General features: G+C 40.3%; 1 protein-coding gene across 3 annotated transcripts in view; it reads right to left on the bottom strand.

Annotated features, from left to right (window-relative positions):
* The window catches only part of LOC137047461 (prolyl endopeptidase-like), a 30,465-nt gene extending 22,141 nt beyond the window's left edge, over positions 1 to 8,324 (bottom strand). For all 3 annotated transcript variants that reach the window (XM_067425121.1, XM_067425120.1, XM_067425119.1), the window contains exons 1-3: positions 8,179 to 8,324; positions 7,802 to 7,876; positions 558 to 691 (exon numbers count right to left, since the gene is read on the bottom strand). In XM_067425121.1, the coding sequence (XP_067281222.1) occupies positions 558 to 691; positions 7,802 to 7,876; positions 8,179 to 8,220 (251 nt within the window). In that variant the 5' untranslated portion in view covers positions 8,221 to 8,324. The remainder of the gene's footprint in view (positions 1 to 557; positions 692 to 7,801; positions 7,877 to 8,178) is intronic.
* Positions 8,325 to 23,296: the final 14,972 nt, after the last annotated feature.

The raw sequence follows: 23,296 nt of genomic DNA, 5'->3' as shown, positions 1-23,296 counted from the left end.
AGTATTGATCACATGCATTTCAATTAATAATTACTCATACAATAAATAATATAATATTACTAATATAATAAAAGCAGAGGTGGCCGAACTACACAACTTCATTACAGGAGTAACACTACTACTGGTCAAATATTACTCCGGTATGAGTGAAAGTTGTAAAAACAGATTTTACTGGAGTAAAAATACAGAAGTATTTGTTTTCAAAAGCACTTAAGTATCAAAAGTAAATGTCCTTCTTTATGTCGCCGCATTGTATTATTGTTGTATAAATGCACATTATGCCATCATGGTTTAAGCCAGTCAGTGAAGTGTGTTTGTGACATATGAGGACTCAAATGTGTATAATGCCATGGGTATGACACAGGTATTACAGGAGAGGGTGAAATATGAGGACATTACCCATGGCCCCACTTTACAAAAGGCTTTTAAATCAGACTGTGTGTGTGTGTGTGTGTGTGTGTGTGTGTGTGTGTGTGTGTGTGTGTGTGTGTGTGTGTGTGTGTGTGTGTGTGTGTGTGTGTGTGTGTGTGTGTGTGTGTGTGCGTGCGTGTTCTGACCTCGTCCCTCTCTTGTAAGGACAGCTGTATTTGGGGTAGTTGTAGAGGTCAGTGAGGCGCTGGTGGAAGCGATCTCTGACCGCACATGAGTCCAGGAACGGCATGCTCAGCTTATTCTGCTCTTCCACAAACATCTGCGACACACACACACACACACACACACACACACACACACACACACACACACACACACACACACACACACACACACACTCATCTGTTTATGTGTATATAGTGCTCATGTCTTTGTTCCGGTGATGTGGGCTGCGGGTGGAGACGTCAGTAATGATGGACAGATCGCTTCATGACCGATAAAGAGAAAGTCGTTACGGCTCATAAAGACTGTCCGTCAGAATATTAATATCAGGAATATTAGAGAGATAAATAACACCGAAACCATGAAGAAACATCTGCTACTGACATAAAACACTCTTCTTTATCTCCGAGAGATACTGGGCATTGAACTTCATGGACTAAAATAACTCAAACTGAAATAAAAATGTATAATATATATATATAGACATGTTACAGAAAAATAGTAATAATAACAAGATAGTAATAACATCAGAGCTCCTCCACAGACATTTAACACGGAGAGAATATACATGAGGGTCATTCCCTGTGGATAGCTATAGCTAACGCCGGCCGCTTTCAGGGCTGTGTTCTGCGTCTTTGTGCCTGAGAAATAAAATGATTATTATTTGTTTATTACTTCTTATTTTATTTTTATAAAGACAAAGGGCAACGGTGTTTGTTTACTGCAGCTCGGGAATGATCCGCGTCACGCACAAAATGAAGCGTGCATTTCCAGCAGAAATAGGCATGAAAGCATATCTTAGTCAATGTTTAGTTACAACTCTAAACTACTGCACAAATAGTTACAAAATGTACTGACAATGTGACATTGCTTGACTATTGATTTATTGGCTATATTGAATTTAAGATGTTGATATTAATTAGCTGAACATACTGGTCAATACGGATGCACATCCCTCAGTAAATCATAACCATAAATCAAATATTGCTTTAACATGCACAATATAAAACTCAGTAGCATGCTATGGCAAGCCATTTTAGCTCTTATTCATTCACAATTCACGCATTTTTAATATCAATAATTAAATGTCCACTATATGTGAATTCTTGATATTATGGAATTTTAACTAGCTTTTTGATATCAGGGATTACATGTTCACTTATCTGAATATCTGAATACTAGTTCAATATTACAAGAGCCGAGCCACAGTACAAATAGTATTTTATATTTGAAAATGAATAGAAGTATATCTGGGGGAGCCCGTTTGATTGGCTCTGGTGCAGTTTATAACATGTGTTATCTATAATTTGCAGGTGCTCTTCTTAAAGGGACAGTTCACTTTAAAATGATAATTCTGCCATCCTTTACTCATTAAGTTGTTTCGGACATGAATGAGTTTCTTTCTTCAGCTGAACACAAGGGAAGATATTTAGAAGAATGTCAGTAACCAGACTGAACTGGAGCCATTGACTTCCATAGTAGGAACAAAAATACTATAGAAGTCAATGGCTCCAGGTAACGGTTGGGTCCACAGGATTGTGTTGGCAGCACCGAGGTGTCAGGTTGACTTTCTGTTTGTTCCGGTCAGATCACAAAACAAAATGCACAAAAACGGTCCCTGCTCTTGATGAACAACCACTGATGGTATTCGGTTTGATGAGAGAAAGGCAGATTAGAAACGAGAACTTCGAGAAGTTTACCAGACTAGACCAGCGATTATAAGCGAAGTGCAAATCTATATGCCTTTATTCACGTGAAAATGTTTGGCACAACGCTATATTGTGTTTAGATGCAATAATTAAACGAGCTCTATGTCAATAAATAAACTTTTTAATTGATTTCTGGACATCTTAATAAAAAAATTCTGAAATGTGTTATTGTACAAATTTTACATCTGATATAAGATTATTATATATAACGTATTAGCAATGCTACCCCCTTATAATCCGCCCCTTATAAAGCTCACTTTGACGTATATTCCACGAGAGTGCACACTCGTACTATTTAAACGCATTTTCGTCAGACTGTCCCACCCACTTTTTAAAACCAAGTTACGCCTCTGGGTAGGAGAGCCATCAGCAGACTTCAGCTCAGGGCCGCAGGGAGGTCAGACCGGCTCTGACTGATACGCTGGAATATGAACCCAGGATAATACGAGCATGAGTGCGAGTGTGAGTGTGAGGTTGTGGAGATGTGTGAGATGGTTATGATCAGATAAGCAGGTCTGATGAAGATTGATGGAAATGAGGATGAGTTTCACTACACACACACAGCTCTACACACACACACACACACACACACACAGCTCTACACACACACACACACACACACACACACACAGCTCTACACACACACACACACACAGCTCTACACACACACACACACACAGCTCTACACACACACACACACACACACACACACACTCTGCTCTACACACACTGCAAAAATGCTTTTGTTACTTAGTATTTTTGCCTTGTTTCAAGTCCAAACATTTGATAAATAATCTGCCAATGGGGTGAGAGAAATAATCTTGTTTTCGGTTTGAATTAAGATTATTTTTCTCACCCCATTGGCAGATTATTTATCTTATTTTAAGCAAAAACTCTCTTCATTTTGAGTTATTTTATCCCAAAACAAGACAATTACTTTTACTTGTCTAGTAAATGTTTCTTTATGTAAGAATTGTTCGATATTTAGACTGGAAACAAGACAGAAATACTAAATAATTAGAGCATTTTTTGCAGTGTGTGTTCTTGCATTATAACACACATCTCCATTCTGTGATGATTGTTTAGTGGTGGCTCGTCTGATCTTAATGAAAGTGTGTGTAAGTTAATGTGTGTGTAAGTTAAAGTGTGTGTAAGTTAAAGTGTGTGTAAGTTAAAGTGTGTGTGTAATCTCGTGCGGATGTAAAATCATTTCTGTATTTACAGGAGCTAGTCTGGATTTTATTGCCGTCTGAATCCAGAAAGCAGATTTTCTTGCTTCACCCACGTAAAAATTCCCAACGGTTTTTTTTTTGTTTTTTTGGGGTTGTGTCATTTAATTGCCTTTATTATTATGGTATGGAATGCATTTTTTAAATATTTATTATAGGAGACAGTTTTTAAATGTTTGCACACACCTTGCAGAATCTTTTAAAAAACAAAAAAACAATTGCATGTATGCAAAAAATTCATGTTATTTTTATTTAGTACTGTCTCGAATACGATACATTACAAGCTGTAAAATATGATTAAATATACATAAGACAAAATAAATAATAGCTGAAGATGCACTTTTATGATGATAGATGCACTATTATGATAAAAGATGCACTATTATGATGATAGGTGCACTATTATGATGATAGATGCATATTATGATGATAGATGCACTTTTATGATGATAGATGCACTATTATGATGATAGGTGCACTATTATGATGATAGATGCACTATTATGATGATAGATGCACTATTATGATGATAGATGCACTATTATGATGATAGATGCATATTATGATGGATGGATGCACTATTATGATGATAGATGCACTATTATGACGATAGATGCACTTTTATGATGATAGATGCACTTTTATGATGATAGATGCACTTTTATGATGATAGATGCACTTTTATGATGATAGATGCACTATTATGATGATAGGTGCACTATTATGATGATAGATGCACTATTATGATGATAGATGCACTTTTATGATGATAGATGCACTATTATGATGATAGGTGCACTATTATGATGATAGATGCACTATTATGATGATAGATGCACTATTATGATGATGGATGCACTATTATGATGATAGATGCACTTTTATGATGATAGATGCACTTTTATGTTGATAGATGCACTATTATGATGATAGATGCACTATTATGACGATAGATGCACTTTTATGATGATAGATGCACTATTATGATGATAGATGCACTTTTATGATGATAGATGCACTTTTATGATGGATGGATGCACTATTATGATGATAGATGCACTATTATGATGATAGATGCACTTTTATGATGGATAGATGCACTTTTATGATGATAGATGCACTATTATGATGATAGAAGCACTATTATGATGGATGGATGAACTTTTATGATGGATAGATGCACTTTTATGATGATAGATGCACTATTATGATGATAGATGCACTTTTATGATGGATGGATGAACTTTTATGATGATAGATGCACTTTTATGATGATAGATGCACTATTATGATGATAGATGCACTTTTATGATGGATGGATGCACTATTATGATGATAGATGCACTTTTATGATGGATGGATGCACTATTATGATGGATGGATGCACTATTATGATGATAGATGCACTATTATGATGGATAGATGCACTATTATGATGATAGATGCATATTATGATGATAGATGCACTATTATGATGATAGATGCATATTATGATGATAGATGCACTATTATGATGATAGATGCACTTTTATGATGATAGATGCACTATTATGATGATAGATGCACTATTATGATGCACTATTATGATGATAGATGCACTATTATGATGATAGATGCACTTTTATGATGATAGATGCACTATTATGATGATAGATGCACTATTATGATGCACTTTTATGACGGATAGATGCACTTTTATGATGATAGATGCACTTTTATGATGATAGATGCACTATTATGATGATAGATGCACTTTTATGATGATAGATGCACTATTATGATGATAGATGCACTATTATGATGCACTTTTATGACGGATAGATGCACTTTTATGATGGATAGATGCACTTTTATGATGATAGATGCACTATTATGATGATAGATGCACTATTATGATGATAGATGCATATTATGATGATAGATGCACTTTTATGATGATAGATGCACTATTATGATGATAGGTGCACTATTATGATGGATAGATGCACTATTATGATGATAGATGCACTATTATGATGATAGATGCATATTATGATGATAGATGCACTTTTATGATGATAGATGCACTATTATGATGATAGATGCACTTTTATGATGATAGATGCACTATTATGATGATATGTGCACTATTATGATGATAGATGCACTATTATGATGATAGATGCACTATTATGATGGATGGATGCACTATTATGATGATAGATGCATATTATGATGATAGATGCACTATTATGATGATGGATGCACTATTATGATGATAGATGCACTTTTATGTTGATAGATGCACTATTATGATGATAGATGCACTATTATGACGATAGATGCACTTTTATGATGATAGATGCACTATTATGATGATAGATGCACTTTTATGATGATAGATGCACTTTTATGATGGATGGATGCACTATTATGATGATAGATGCACTATTATGATGATAGATGCACTTTTATGATGGATAGATGCACTTTTATGATGATAGATGCACTATTATGATGATAGAAGCACTATTATGATGGATGGATGAACTTTTATGATGATAGATGCACTTTTATGATGATAGATGCACTATTATGATGATAGATGCACTTTTATGATGGATGGATGCACTATTATGATGATAGATGCACTTTTATGATGGATGGATGCACTATTATGATGGATGGATGCACTATTATGATGATAGATGCACTATTATGATGGATAGATGCACTATTATGATGATAGACGCATATTATGATGATAGATGCACTATTATGATGATAGATGCATATTATGATGATAGATGCACTATTATGATGATAGATGCACTATTATGATGATAGATGCACTTTTATGATGATAGATGCATATTATGATGATAGATGCACTATTATGATGATAGATGCACTTTTATGATGATAGATGCACTATTATGATGATAGATGCACTATTATGATGATAGATGCACTATTATGATGATAGATGCACTTTTATGATGATAGATGCACTATTATGATGGATAGATGCACTTTTATGATGATAGATGCACTTTTATGATGATAGATGCACTATTATGATGATAGATGCACTATTACGATGATAGATGCACTATTATGATGATAGATGCACTTTTATGATGATAGATGCACTATTATGATGATAGATGCACTATTATGATGCACTTTTATGATGATAGATGCACTTTTATGATGATAGATGCACTTTTATGATGATAGATGCACTATTATGATGATAGATGCACTTTTATGATGATAGATGCACTATTATGATGATAGATGCACTATTATGATGCACTTTTATGACGGATAGATGCACTTTTATGATGGATAGATGCACTTTTATGATGATAGATGCACTATTATGATGATAGATGCACTATTATGATGCACTTTTATGACGGATAGATGCACTTTTATGATGGATAGATGCACTATTATGATGATAGATGCACTTTTATGATGATAGATGCACTATTATGATGATAGATGCACTATTATGATGATAGATGCACTTTTATGATGGATGGATGGACTTTTATGATGATAGATGCACTTTTATGATGGATGGATGGACTTTTATGATGATAGATGCACTTTTATGATGGATGGATGGACTTTTATGATGATAGATGCACTTTTATGATGATAGATGCACTTTTATGATGATAGATGCACTATTATGATGGATGGATGGACTTTTATGATGATAGATGCACTTTTATGATGATAGATGCACTATTATGATGATAGATGCACTTTTATGATGATAGATGCACTATTATGGACTTTAAAACAGAAACAGTCATTTTAAATGTTGGAAGCGTCATGACGTTTATTAATATAACTCTGATTGTGTTCTGAAAGCAGAATGTCACACACACAGGATGAGCGGATGGAGAGGACATCATGGAGTTATTTCTGTTATTGGTGAACTGTCCCTTTAAGAATCATTCTGAACATGAGCTTTATCACTCTTATTACCATCTGAGTGGGGCTTACGTCTTGTTTTATGTAATATTAGTCTTTGTTTTATTTAATTTTAAAAATGATGTTAGTGTGAGTGTCAAGTGATTTTTAATGAAAGCACGACCGAATCACAGCGAGGTTAGCAGATGATGAGAAGTGTAAGTTTAGATCCTGTGCAGTTATTTCGCTGTGTGTGTGTGTGTGTGTGTGTGTGTGTGTGTGTGTGCGTGTGTGTGTGTGTGTGTGTGTGTGTGTGTGTGTGTGTGTGTGTGTGTGTGTGTGTGTGTGTGTGTGTCTCACCTTAGTCTCCTCACAGTCGGGATCCTCCAGCCAGTGGTACGGGTCCGGGACTTTCACTCCATGATAATCATCCACCTGCGAAACACAGAAACACCTTCACTTTCAGTTGTGTGTGTGTGTTTGTTGTGTCTGGCCTTAAGGTAAACACTCATACACCGTACAGGAACGAATGCAACACACACCGCTGGTTATCAGCAAAAACACACACAGTTCAGGGGTGTGTGTGTGTGTGTGCGTGCGTGCGTGTGTGTGTGTGTGTGTGTGTGTGTGTGTGTGTGTGTGTGTGTTCACCTCATGTGTCTTCAACAGAATGAGTAAGAGAAGCGAATGAATGGAGGAGTGTGTGTAAACCCGCGAGTGAAAGACCTCACACTGACCTTACTGTCGTCCCTCCGCGCCTCAGGGTATCTGAAAGCCATGCCGAGTGTTTTTGGATAAAGTAATGTTCAGTAAGTTCTGTGTGTGTGTGTGTTCGTCCGTGTGTTTTACGCCCGGTGAGTCAGCTCTAAAAGTGAAAGTGAAATAAAACTCTCTCTCTCTCTCTCTCTCTCTCTCTCTCTCTCTCTCTCTCTCTCTCTCTCTCTCTCTCTCTCTCTCTCTCTCTCTATTACACAACCAGTAGCTCTTCAGACAGGAAATGAAAAGTGGGCGGAGCTAGACACACACACACACACACACACACACACACACACACACACTTGGGGCTTGTGTTGTAACATGTGTTTTAGTGGGTGATCCAGCGTCTGTTTTTTTTGTGTTTTCTTGAGATTTATATTTTACTATTTTAGGAGTATTAGCTTTTTTAATGCATTTCATATTTTATAGTATAATTTCTTTTTGCATTTTAATTAGTTTTAAAAATTAGTAATTATGTTTTGTGCTGTAGCGTTTTCATTTGTCATTCGCCTGTGTGTGTGTGTGTGTGTGTGTGTGTGTGTGTGTGTGTGTGTGTGTGTGTGTGTGTGTGTGTGTGTGTGTGTGTGTGTGTGTGTGTGTGTGTGCTGGTAATCCCTACGTTATGGGGACATAATAATGGCAATATCCAAAATCCTTGTCCTTGTGGGGACATTTTGGTCATCTTATAAATCACACAGGATGAGTATTTATGAGAAAGTAAAAAAGGCATTCTTTATTTATTTGTTATATTATTTTTTCATTTTACTTGTATTGATCGGTCGGTCGGTCGGTCGGTCGGTCGATTGATTAGATGAATGTAATGTCAGGATACGTTAGGCCTGTATATGAGCCAGTGCTGTGAATGAATGCTGTATGATCTCTAATCACCTGAACAGAACGAACGTGTCGAGCGAGGAGTTTAAAGCCTTATTTTTGTCATTTAATCGTCTTTGTCTCAGCTCTCACACCTGAATGTGATTGTGAAGATGATCCTCTCTCTTTTATTTGCTCAAAAGCCGGCTTTACTTTATTGTGTTGCACAGAAACTCCCAGCAGGCCTTTAGAGCATCTCCATCCATTCAGGGACAGGTTTATCTGATGACAGACACACACTCGGCCTCAGAAAACACACAGAAGAAGAAGAGAAAAGATGAAAGAAAGAAGGAGAACATGTTTTCTCCACCAGGGCTTAATTACAAGGCGATACCTGTTCGTCAGCAGGTGTGTGTGTGTGTGTGTGTGTGTGTGTGTGTGTGTGTGTGTGTGTGTGTGTGTGTGTGTGTGTGTGTGTGGGCATGTTTTTGTGACATATGAGGACTCAAATGTGTATAATGCCATGGGTATGACACAGGTATTACAGGAGAGGGTGAAATATGAGGACATTACCCATGGCCCCACTTTACAAAAGGCTTATAAATCACACAGGAGGAGTTTTTATGAGAAAGTAAAAATGCAGAATGTTTCCTGTGATGGGTAGGTTTAGGGGCTGTGTGTGTGTGTGTGTGTGTGTGTGTGTGTGTGTGTGTGTGTGTGTGCATGTGTGCGTGTGTGTGCGTGTGTGTGCGTGTGTGTGTGTGTGTGTGTGTGTGTGTGATGGGTAGGTTTAGGGGCAGTGTGTGTGTGTGTGTGCGTGCGTGCCTGCGTTTGCTTGTGCGTTTATCTGCACTTTACGTGTTTGTGCTGAGATTCTGCCATTCCTGTCCTCCTTAATGACACACTCAGACCGCGTGTTGTGACAGATCTCTCTCTCTCTCTCTCTCTCTCTCTCTCTCTCTCTCTCTCTCTCTCTCTCTCTCTCTCTCTCTCTCTCTCTCTCTTGATCTTTCTTTGTTGAATGTTCAAGATTAAGATAACTTTTTTGTTTGTTAAAAGATACTTGCCAAAAGTTAGGTTTTTTGTGTACTAATTGGTTATTCATATTTGGGCCTAAATATAGTGCTTCAAAGAAACAAAAAGTAGTATTATTGAATTGTATTTTTGCTAAATCAGGAAAAACAGGACTCTAAATGTCAGTGGAGTAGATCCAGTGCGTGTGTTAGAAGGGTTTATTACGGGACGTTTGATGCTGGAGTTTGCAGACTATGATATCGTAAATTATACTGAGAACGTCATACATAGAAAGCATGCCGTAATTTAACTTAACCACTTTAGCCGCATTCATCGTAAAGCCATTAAGACTACACTCACTTCTTCAGGAGGTGCAGCAGGAACACGACAGATCTGAGTCCTTTATTCAGGAGCAGCTTCTGAGGCTGCGTTCACACTTGGGTCCTCTTTAAAGAACCGAACTCAGGCTGCGTTCACACTTAGTTTGGTCCGGACCAAAAAACAAAAACAAAGCATATAGTCCTGGTCCGCTTAGCGTTCACACTGGCATTTATAACAGCGACCCTAAAGTTAGCGAACCAAAGGCTCAGGGAGACGCTCACAACCTGATTGGTCGGCTTATATGACGGAGGAGCTGCTTACCGAACATTCAAAGCAACGCTGTGTGCTGATTAAACGCCATCATTTAATGCGTGTACATATGGCATTATTTACCCGCTGAGAACTCATGAAGAGCTCATGAAATGTTCAAAACATTCAAAACCGCTCCAGGATTTCCTCCGTTGTGCAGAAGAGAGGCTCTTCCTCGTTGCTCCACGTTTGCCCTCTAACGTTAACGTTACTCATGTTTGATACACCGATCTCTCCGCGTCGTCACATCAGCTGACTATGCGTCTCATCTTGTGACATCACGTCCTGTTTTTGGTCCGTCTACATGTCTTTGGTCCGTGTTGCGTTCATATATCAGTCGAACCGCACCAGAGTTTGTTTGGAAGCAGAGCGAGACCCGTCTTTATAGCGCTCTCGGTCCGCTGGTTTAGTTCAGATTTATGTTTGAATGAGCCGCACTAACCGAGCAATCGCACCAGGGTTCGCTTTAATCCAACCAAACATGACCAGTGTGAACGCACCGTTAGCCAAACCTGCTTCATACTGACCCTTGGTTATAAAGCAGTCTTATTTTAAGCAAAAACTTTTTGAGTTATTTTTCCAAAAACAAGATAATAATGTTTAATTGTCTAGTGAATACTTCGTGTTTTAAGAACTTTTAGATGTTTGGACTAGAAACAAGACAAAAATACTGAGTAAGAAAAGCATTTTTATAGCTTCACACTCCGGTGGTGATAACTTGTCGTGTTTCTCCCCAAATTCTGTTCCCTTCTGTTTATTCCTTACATTTAAGTTTAGGTATTGGGTCGGATTAAGGGATGTAGAATAAGCTCATGCAGAATAAGGCATTAATATGAGCTTTAGAAGTGCTCATAAACAGACAATATCATAGTAATATGCATGATCATAAGACACTAGTTAATAGCTGAACCCTAAAATAAAGTCTTACCGAATTGTTAGATATTTAGACTAGAAACAAGACAAAATGACGGAGTAAGAAGAGCATTAACAGAGTGACAGATTGTGTTCTCTTCATTTCATTAACACACCTTATTAAACCTGCAGCAACCCCGGGTTAACCGCTTTGACTCCTGAGTAACCTGTTGCATAATATCTGCAAACTTTAAGACAAGCTGTGACCGATTTAGAGACACAAGCTGAAGAAATTAGGCTTCGTTAGAAAGGCCTGTGATTCAGGGGGAATCCCGCACCAATGAGACGAGTGGGACTGATTCTGGCTTCAGGATGGGGAATATGAAGGCTATATTTGAATTAGGGAGTGAGACCTAAACACGCACAGCCTTTCCGATCATCTGGGAGGTTAGCTCCAGGTCTGGAGAGTCCCCGGCTGAGTAACGTATGTCGGATCAATGCTTCGCGTGCTAACCTGAGCTCGCTGCCTGGAAATCATCAACACATGAAAACATTATTGCCCAATATACTCATATTTCTCATACACAGACATGGTAGTAATAGCCATGCTTGCGTGAGCGCTGCCATATGCTGACTTTATAGACTGTCCTCATGGCCTGGATCACTGCAAAACATGCTCTTCTTATTTAGTATGTTTGTCTTGTTTCCAGTCCAAATATCTAACAATTCTTAAATCAAGATGCATTTTGCAAGATGCAAAACAGGCAAAATGATCTGCCAATGGGGTGAGAGAAATAATCTGATTTCTGACTGAAATCTTGTTTCTTGTTTCCATCCCAAACAGATTATTTTTCTTACCCCATTGGCAGATCATTTAGCCTGTTTTAAGCAAAAACTCACTTCATTTAGGTTTTATTTTCAACAAAACAAGAAAAAATATCTTATGTCGTTTTACTGATCAACGGTCAAAAAAATGGTTCAGGCCCTTCATAGATCAAACACATTTAAATTGTGTTCACTTTACTTAAACATAATCTAATATAGATCAAATGTAATTTGTGTTCATTCAACCCAATATATTTAAAACTGAAGTTTACCTAATTAACTTCTGTTAAAACTACATCAAATATTTGAGTTGACATAACTAACGGCAGTGGATCTGTAGTTCCCAGCATGCTTTGCAAGGGACTAAATTATGAGACTAAATGTAGGGATTAAAGTGTTAATTTATGGTTTCCTGTACAGGGAAAGATGTTGTTAGTAATTGTTAGTGTTTAATGTTTAGTTATGTTGGACATTTAGAGGAGTTTCTGTCATGTTTGTGAGTTCTGTGGTTATCATTACGCTGAAGAGCGGCGCTTTAGGCTGTGGGCACTCAGTGAGCAATGCTAATGTCAGGCGTTACATCACCCCATTCTTACATTTTCATTATATACATTGTGTATGATGATGAAAGTATGACACATTCAAAAAAGTAGTTAAAAGTATAAAAATATAACTTAAACTGTATTTGATAAAATTGAGTTGCACCAACTCAATTAAATTGTCTAAAACTGAGTTTGACCAACTCAATTACATTTCATTGCATGAATTAGAGTTTTATTATTTGGGGCTACACATATTGATTGGATGGAAAACCTGCCCTCAATTAAATTGAGTTTGTCCAATGAGTTATTTTTTTGAGTGTAGTAAATGCATCTTGATTTAAGAATTGTTCGATATTTAGACGAGAAACGAGACAGAATGAATGAGTAAGAAGAGCCTGTTTTCCAGTGTGCCATTGATGATAATATAATCTGTATTGTGAAAGCGCTGTATAAATGAAGATGACTTGACATTAGACATTACAGGAATAGTAAAAACATGAATCTGTTTACTCAGCCTCAAGCTGTGAACAGAACAGAAGATATTTAGAGAAAATGTCGATGCTGAACGACAGTCAATGCGGTCCAAAGCAACTCAACTCAATAAAACTAAAACATCTGAGCAGTGACTCTTCCTTTACGGGGAAACCATCCTTTAGATGACATATAAGACAAGATTAAATTACTGAGTAAGAAGAGCATTTTTTGCAGTGATTCCGCTGTTCTTCAAAGGTTCAATAAGAGAGCAGATTTTGGTAACACTTTAGAATAATAGTCATAAGTTAACCATGAGCAGTACGTGTGTTTACTGTATTAGTTCATCTTTATTAAGTAAGGGATAATGTCCACCCAGCCGGTTGTTATCGCAGAATAAACCCCTTCAGAGTGATCAGGACCCCGAGGCGAAGCGGAGCGTCACTCTGAAGGGGTTTATTCTAAGATAACAACCGGCTGGGTGGACATTATCACGCTTATTACACGGCTACTAGTCTCAAATAAATAATTATTAGACACAAAATATTGTCTTGAGATTAAATATTTTATTAGCTCTTACGCAAAGCTTCCGCAAAGAAAAACAGTTCCAGACTGCTTTAAGCCTTTATCTATTGCTGCTAAATGTTGAAAATGAATGCTGAAAGGGTTAGTTCACCCAAAAATGACACCAAGCCTATGATTTACTCACCCTCAAGTCATTATAGGTGTTTATGACATTCTTCTGTCAGACAAATACAATCAGAGTTATATTTAAAAAGTCCAGGCTAACGTTAATCCCAGCAGTAGTTGGAGCTGTTTTTGAAGTCCATAAAAAATGCAGCTGTCCGTCAAATAACGTGCTCCACACGGCTCCGATGGGTTAATAGAGCCTTCTGATTCCAATCGATGCGTTTGTGTGAGAAAAATATCTATATTTAAAACTTTATAACGGAAACCTGCCTTGAAGTCTTCCATTGTAACCCACAGCTGTTAAAGCCACAAAATGGCGCCAGCGTTAAGCTCAGAAGTAGAACCGGTCAAGATAACTCATAGTACCCGGATGAGCGGTTGTTATCTGGGAATAACACACCGCTGGAATGCGCGATTGACCAATCAGAATCAAGTATTTGACAGAGCCGTGTAATAACGTTAGTTAATATACACTCACCTAAAGGATTATTAGGAACACCTGTTCAATTTCTCATTAATGCAATTATCTAATCAGCCAATCACATGGCAGTTCTTCAGTGCATTTAGGGGTGTGGTCCTGGTCAAGACAATCTCCTGAACTCCAAACTCCATCCATCCATCCATCCATCCATCCATCCATCCATCATCTTCCGCTTATCCGGGGCCGGGTCGCGGGGGCAACAGTCTAAGCAGAGACGCCCAGACTTCCTTCTCTCTGGCCACTTCCTCCAGCTCCTCCGGGGGTACCCCGAGGCGTTCCCAGGCCAGCCTGGAGACATAATCCCTCCAGCGTGTCCTGGGTCTTCCCCGGGGCCTCCTCCCGGTGGGATGTGCCCGGAACACCTCCCTGGGAAGGCGTCCAGGAGGCATCCGAAACAGATGCCCGAGCCACCTCAGCTGGCTCCTCTCGATGTGAAGGAGCAACGGCTCTACTCTGAGCTCCTCCCGAGTGACCGAGCTTCTCACCCTATCTCTAAGGGAGCACCCAGCCACCCTGCGGAGAAAGCTCATTTCAGCCACCTGTATCCGGGATCTTGTACTTTCGGTCATGACCCACAGCTCATGACCATAGGTGAGAGTAGGAACGTAGATTGATCGGTAAATCGAGAGCTTTGCCTTACGGCTCAGCTCCTTCTTCACCACAACAGACCGGTACATCACCCGCATTACTGCAGATGATGCACCGATCCGTCTGTCAATCTCCCGTTCCATCCTTCCCTCACTCGTGAACAAGACCCCAAGATACTTAAACTCCTCCACTTGAGGCAAGAACTCTCCACCAACCTGAAGTGAGCAAGCTACCCTTTTCCGACTGAGAACCATGGCCTCGGACTTGGAGGTGCTGATTCTCATCCCAGCCGCTTCACACTCGGCTGCAAACCGTCCCAGTGCATGTTGAAGGTCCCGGTCTGAGGTTGCCAACACGACAACATCATCTGCAAAGAGCAGCGATGAAATCGCGTGGTCCCCAAACCGGACACTCTCCGGCCCTTGGCTGCATCTAGAAATTCTGTCCATAAAAATTATAAACAGAACCGGTGACAAAGGGCAGCCCTGCCGGAGACCAACATGCACCGGGAACAAATTTGACCTTCTGCCGGCAATGCGAACCAAGCTCCTGCTCTGGTTGTAAAGGGACCGTACTGCCCTAAGCAAGGGGCCCCGGACCCCATACTCCCAGAGCACCCCCCACAGGGTGCCACGGGGAACACAGTCGAATGCCTTCTCCAAATCCACAAAGCACATGTGGACCGGTTGGGCAAACTCCCATGAACCCTCCAGCACCCTGTGAAGGATATAGAGCTGGTCCAGCGTTCCACGACCGGGACGAAAACCACACTGCTCCTCCTGAATCCGAGGTTCCACTATCGGCCGAATTCTCCTCTCCAGTACCCTGGCATAGACTTTCCCAGGGAGGCTGAGGAGTGTGATCCCCCTGTAGTTGGAACACACTCTCCGGTCCCCCTTCTTGAAAAGAGGGACCACCACCCCGGTCTGCCAGTCCATAGGCACTGTCCCCAACTGCCACGCGATGCTGCAGAGGCGCGTCAGCCAAGACAGCCCCACAACATCCAGAGACTTAAGGTACTCAGGGCGAATCTCATCCACCCCCGGCGCCTTGCCACCGAGGAGCTTATTAACTACCTCGATGACTTCAGCCCGGGTGATGAACGAGTCCCCCTCCGAGCCCTCAGCCTCTGCTTCCTCAAAGGAAGACGTGTCGGTGGGATTGAGGAGATCCTCGAAGTATTCCTTCCACCGTTCAACAATATCCCCAGTTGAGGTCAGCAGCTGCCCATCTCCACTGTAGAAAGTGTTGGTAGGGCACTGCTTCCCCCTCCTGAGGCGTCGAACGGTTTGCCAGAATCTCTTCGAGGCCAACCGATAGTCTTTCTCCATGGCCTCACCGAACTCCTCCCAGGCCCGAGTTTTTGCCTCCACAACCTCTCGGACTCAATATCTCCAGACTCCCTCGGGATCTGGTCGAAGCTCTGCCGGAGGTGGGAGTTGAAGATCTCTCTGACAGGGGGTTCAGCCAAACGTTCCCAACAGACCCTCACAGTATGTTTGGGTCTGCCGAGTCTGTCCAGCTTCCTCCCCCGCCATCGGATCCAACTCACCACCAGGTAGTGATCGGTTGACAGCTCCGCCCCTCTTTTCACCCGAGTGTCCAAGACATACGGCCGGAGGTCAGATGAGACGACCACAAAGTCGATCATCGACCTTCGGCCTAGGGTGTCCTGGTGCCAAGTGCACTGATGGACACCCTTATGCTTGAACATGGTGTTCGTTATGGACAAGCCATGGTTAGCACAGAAGTCCAATAACAGAACACCGCTCGGGTTCAGATTAGGGGGGCCGTTCCTCCCAATCACGCCCCTCCAGGTGTCTCTGTCACTGCCCACATGGGCGTTGAAGTCCCCCAGTAGGACGATGGAGTCTCCAGTCGGAGCACTTTCTAGCACCCCTCCCAGAGACCCCAAGAGTTCCGTTTCTGTTCCGTTGCTTCTATTACTCTCCCCTTTTTTGTAAGTCGCTTTGGATAAAAGCGTCTGCTAAATGATTAAATGTAAATGTTAATGTAAGAGGGCCGGGTACTCTGCACTGCCATTCGGCCCGTAGGCACAAATGACAGTGAGAAACCTATCCCCGACTCGAAGGCGCAGGGAAGCGACCCTCTCGCTTACCGGGGTGAACTCCAACACATGGCGACTGAGCTGGGGGGCTATAAGCAAACCCACTCCAGCCCGCCGCCTCTCACCATGGGCAACTCCAGAAAGGTAGAGAGTCCAGCCTCTCTCGAGAAGTGTGGTTCCAGAGCCTAAGCTGTGCGTGGAGGTGAGCCCGACTATTTCTAGTCGGTATCTCTCGACCTCCCGCACAAGCTCAGGCTCCTTCCCTGCCAACGAGGTGACATTCCACGTCCCTAGAGCCAGTTTCCGTGTCCAGAGATCGGGTCGTTGGGGGCCTCGCCTTCGACTGTCGCCCGATCCACTATGTACCGGCCCCTTATGATCCCTCCTGCAGGTGGTGAGCCCACAGGAGGGCGGCCCCACGTCGCTCTTTCGGGCTGAGCCCGGCCGGGCCCCATGGGGGAAGGCCCGGCCACCAGACGCTCGCAATACGAGCCCCAACCCTGGGCCTGGCTCCAGGATGGAGCCCCGGCTGCGCCATGCCGGGCGACGTCTCTGCCCTTGTTTTTAATTTCTTCATAATGGGTTTGTGAACTGCTCTTAGTCTGGCCCGTCACCAAGGACCTGTTTGCCTTGGGAGGCCCTACCAGGGGCATAAAGCCCCGGACAACATAGCTCCTAGGATCATTCAGGTACTCAAACTCCTCCACCACGATAAGGTGACAGTTCAAGGAGGGGTGAACTCCAAACTGAATGTCAGAATGGGAAAGAAAGGGGATTTAAGCCGTTTTGAGCGTGGCATGGTTGTTGGTGCCAGACGGGCCGGTCTGAGTATTTCACAATCTGCTCAGTTACTGGGATTTACACACACAACCATTTCTAGGGTTTACAAAGAATGGTGTGAAAAGGGAAGAGCATCCAGTCTGCAGCAGTCCTGTGGGAGAAAATGCCTTGTTGATGCTCGAGGTCAGAGGAGAATGGGCCGACTGATTCAAGCTGATAGAAGAGCAACTTTGACTGAAATAACCACTCGTTACAACCAAGGTATGCAGCAAAGCATTTGTGAAGCCACAACACACACAACCTTGAGGCGGATGGGCTACAACAGCAGAAGACCCCACCGGGGACCACTCATCTCCACTACAAATAGTTAAAAGAGGCGACAATTTGCACAAGCTCACCAAAATTGGCCAGTTGAAGACTGGAGAAATGTTGCCTGGTCTGATGAGTCTCGATTTCTGTTGAGACATTCAGATGGTAGAGTCAGAATTTGCCGTAAACAGAATGAGAACATGGATCCATCATGCCTTGTTCCCACTGTGCAGGCTGGTGGTGGTGGTGTAATGGTGTGGGGGATGTTTTCTTGGCACACTTTAGGCCCCTTAGTGCCAATTGGGCATCGTTTAAATGCCACGGCCTACCTGAGCATTGTTTCTGACCATGTCCATCCCTTTATGACCACCATGTGCCCATCCTCTGATGGCTACTTCCAGCAGGATAATGCACCATGTCACAAAGCTCCAATCATTTCAGATTGGTTTCTTGAACATGGGTTAGGGTTTTACTAAAATGGCCACCACAGTCCCCAGATCTCAACCCAATAGAGCATCTTTGGGATGGGGTGGAACGGGAGCTTCGTGCCCTGGATGTGCATCCCACAAATCTCCACAAAAGTGTATCTTGATGAACTTTTTTAACCTGATAGATAACCTTAACCCACAGAAAACTGCCAAGAGCGTGCAACAAAATTACTAAAACTTAAAAATAAAATGGAAAATGAAAACTATAATGGATTCTCAGTAATATAGATATGAAACATTATAGATACTAAAACATTCAATATTAAAAAAATATGTAATGACATTTTTTTCAGTCTATCAGTCATTTATTAAAATCAACATCTCGTGGGTTTATTTTTGCGCAGTGCATTTACTCATCAATACATGCAACGAGATTCAGTTTTTATATTTAATACTTGTCAGCAAATCTCACAACAGAGAAGCTGTCAGCATTTCTGGTAAAGATATGATTAAAAATAAACACACACCTGACTCTACCTTTCACCTTACAGGAAGTGAAGTCATCCATCAGTTTAGGAAACATTGGAAAGCCCTGGTCATGCAGTCTGAGAGTGACTCACAGAAGAATAAGTCACCTGTTCTATAAGAGCTCATAACACGCCCACACCATCATAAATCACTGTGTGTCAATCTGAGCAGCACTTTCTGTATGTTTAAGGTGTTATTAGTTTAGGAATGTATCATAACAGATAAGAAAACTTGCTGAAGCTCTTTTGTCTCGCTCTCTCTGAGAATAAAGGAGTGTGTGAATTAGTCATACACTGCAAAAAATGCTCTTCTTTTTTTAGTATTTTTGTTTTGTTTTCTAGTCTAATTATCGAAATAGTCTTACATTAAGAAACATTTACTAGACAAGTACAAATTATTGTCTTGTTTTGGGAAAATAATTATTTTCTTGGGTGATAAAAATAATCTTTTTTTTTTTTTTCATTTTTATTGGGGTTATTTTTCTCACCCCATTGGCAGATTATTTATCTTATTTTAAGCAAAAACTCTCTTCATTTTGAGTTATTTTTCCCCAAAACAAGACAATCACTTTTGCTTGTCTAGTAAATGCTTCTTGTTTTAAGAATTTTTAGATGTTTGGACTAGAACTCTGAAATCTTCTGAAGGCTTTATGTGCAGAATTTTCCCAGGGCACAAACCTGCATATCCCTCAACCAGGCTGGACAAACTACACAACTTCATTCCTTGAGTAAAAGTAAAAGTACTGCTGGTCAAATATTACTCCGTTACAAGGGAAATTTGTAAAAACAGATAATATAGAAATAAAAATACAGAAGTATTTGTTTTTAAAAGTATCAAAAGTAAATGTCCTTCTTTATGTCGCCGCATTATTGTATTATAGTTGTATAAATGCACATTATGCCATCATGGTTTAAGCCAGTCAGTGACGCTCCATCTGACACACTAGCAGACGACTAACTTAAACTCATTTAAATACTTGTAGAAAAGTTACAAAGCTGCTGTCACTTTAAGGCCGAATGCACGGATCCAATACACTGATACACATCTGATATTCTCACACTGTTCACCTTCACTGAAGACAGAATCAACTTTGTTTATGTGAATCCTCCACTAAATGAGCATTTGGACATCCGTCTTCTTCCATTTTGCTCTAAACTATAAATCAGTGTTTAATAAATGCTGTGAAATCATTGAACTTCACGAGACTCTACAAGAGTGATTCCTGAAAGGCTTTCTGCAAAAACCCAAAACCCACCTTTTAAAGAAGAAAAAAATCATCTCTGACTTTCAAAGCTGCGACAGAAACGACTTTCGACTTTGAGGACATTGATAGAAATGTAGTGGAGTAAAGAGGACGATATTTGTCTTTCAGATGGAGTGAAGTTAAAGGCAGAAGATTACAGAAAAAATAATACTCCAGTAAAGCACAGATACTCAAAGTGTGCTTAAGTACAGTACTCCAGTAAAGCAGATACTCAAAGTGTGCTTAAGTACAGTACTCAAGTAAAGTACAGATACTCAAAGTGTGCTTAAGTACAGTACTCAAGTAAAGCACAGATACTCAAAGTGTGCTTAAGTACAGTACTCAAGTAAAGTACAGATACTCAAAGTGTGCTTAAGTACAGTACTCAAGTAAAGTACAGATTCTCAAAGTGTGCTTAAGTACAGTACTCAAGTAAAGCACAGATACTCAAAGTGTGCTTAAGTACAGTACTCAAGTAAAGTACAGATACTCAAAGTGTGCTTAAGTACAGTACTCAAGTAAAGCACAGATACTCAAAGTGTACTTAAGTACAGTACTCCAGTAAAGCACAGATACTCAAAGTGTGCTTAAGTACAGTACTCCAGTAAAGCACAGATACTCAAAGTGTGCTTAAGTACAGTACTCCAGTAAAGCACAGATGCTCAAAGTGTGCTTAAGTACAGTACTCCAGTAAAGCACAGATACTCAAAGTGTGCTTAAGTACAGTACTCCAGTAAAGCACAGATACTCAAAGTGTGCTTAAGTACAGTACTCCAGTAAAGCACAGATACTCAGTGTGCTTAAGTACAGTACTCCAGTAAAGCACAGATACTCAAAGTGTGCTTAAGTACAGTACTCAAGTAAAGCACAGATACTCAAAGTGTGCTTAAGTACAGTACTCCAGTAAAGCACAGATGCTCAAAGTGTGCTTAAGTACAGTACTCCAGTAAAGCACAGATACTCAAAGTGTGCTTAAGTACAGTACTCCAGTAAAGCACAGATACTCAGTGTGCTTAAGTACAGTACTCCAGTAAAGCACAGATACTCAAAGTGTGCTTAAGTACAGTACTCAAGTAAAGCACAGATACTCAAAGTGTGCTTAAGTACAGTACTCGAGTAAAGTACAGATACTCAAAGTGGGCTTAAGTACAGTACTCAAGTAAAGTACAGATACTCAAAGTGTGCTTAAGTACAGTACTCAAGTAAAGCACAGATACTCAAAGTACTCAAGTACAGTACTCAAGTAAAGCACAGATACTCAAAGTACTCAAGTAAAGCACAGATACTCAAAGTGTGCTTAAGTACAGTACTCCAGTAAAGCACAGATACTCAGTGTGCTTAAGTACAGTACTCCAGTAAAGCACAGATACTCAAAGTGTGCTAAAGTACAGTACTCAAGTAAAGCACAGATACTCAAAGTGTGCTTAAGTACAGTCCTCGAGTAAAGTACAGATACTCAAAGTGTGCTTAAGTACAGTACTCAAGTAAAGCACAGATACTCAAAGTGTGCTTAAGTACAGTACTCGAGTAAAGTACAGATACTCAAAGTGGGCTTAAGTACAGTACTCAAGTAAAGTACAGATACTCAAAGTGTGCTTAAGTACAGTACTCCAGTAAAGCACAGATACTCAAAGTGTGCTTAAGTACAGTACTCAAGTAAAGCACAGATACTCAAAGTGTGCTTAAGTACAGTCCTCGAGTAAAGTACAGATACTCAAAGTGTGCTTAAGTACAGTACTCCAGTAAAGCACAGATACTCAAAGTGTGCTTAAGTACAGTACTCAAGTAAAGCACAGATACTCAAAGTGTGCTTAAGTACAGTACTCAAGTAAAGTACAGATACTCAAAGTGTGCTTAAGTACAGTACTCAAGTAAAGCACAGATACTCAAAGTGTGCTTAAGTACAGTACTCCAGTAAAGTACAGATACTCAAAGTGTGCTTAAGTACAGTACTCAAGTAAAGCACATATACTCAAAGTGTGCTTAAGTACAGTACTCAAGTAAAGCACAGATACTCAAAGTGTGCTTAAGTACAGTACTCAAGTAAAGCACAGATACTCAAAGTGTGCTTAAGTACAGTACTCAAGTAAAGTACAGATACTCAAAGTGTGCTTAAGTACAGTACTCAAGTAAAGCACAGATACTCAAAGTGTGCTTAAGTACAGTACTCCAGTAAAGTACAGATACTCAAAGTGTGCTTAAGTACAGTACTCCAGTAAAGCACAGATACTCAAAGTGTGCTTAAGTACAGTTCTCAAGTAAAGCACAGATACTCAAAGTGTGCTTAAGTACAGTACTCCAGTAAAGTACAGATACTCAAAGTGTGCTTAAGTACAGTACTCCAGTAAAGCACAGATACTCAAAGTGTGCTTAAGTACAGTACTCAAGTAAAGCACAGATACTCAAAGTGTGCTTAAGTACAGTACTCCAGTAAAGCACAGATACCCAAAGTGTGCTTAAGTACAGTACTCAAGTAAAGCACAGATACTCAAAGTACTCAAGTACAGTACTCAAGTAAAGCACAGATACTCAAAGTGTGCTTAAGTACAGTACTCAAGTAAAGCACAGATACTCAAAGTACTCAAGTACAGTACTCAAGTAAAGCACAGATACTCAAAGTGTGCTTAAGTACAGTACTCGAGTAAAGTACAGATACTCAAAGTGTGCTTAAGTACAGTACTCGAGTAAAGTACAGATACTCAAAGTGTGCTTAAGTACAGGACTCAAGTAAAGCACAGATACTCAAAGTGTGCTTAAGTACAGTACTCCAGTAAAGTACAGATACTCAAAGTGTGCTTAAGTACAGTACTCCAGTAAAGCACAGATACTCAAAGTGT

Source organism: Pseudorasbora parva, chromosome 19 (assembly GCF_024679245.1).
Source record: "Pseudorasbora parva isolate DD20220531a chromosome 19, ASM2467924v1, whole genome shotgun sequence".
NCBI classification, from domain to species: Eukaryota; Metazoa; Chordata; class Actinopteri; order Cypriniformes; family Gobionidae; genus Pseudorasbora; species Pseudorasbora parva.
Note: the sequence above shows the minus strand (reverse complement) of the source record. Positions and strands in the feature narration are given on the sequence as shown.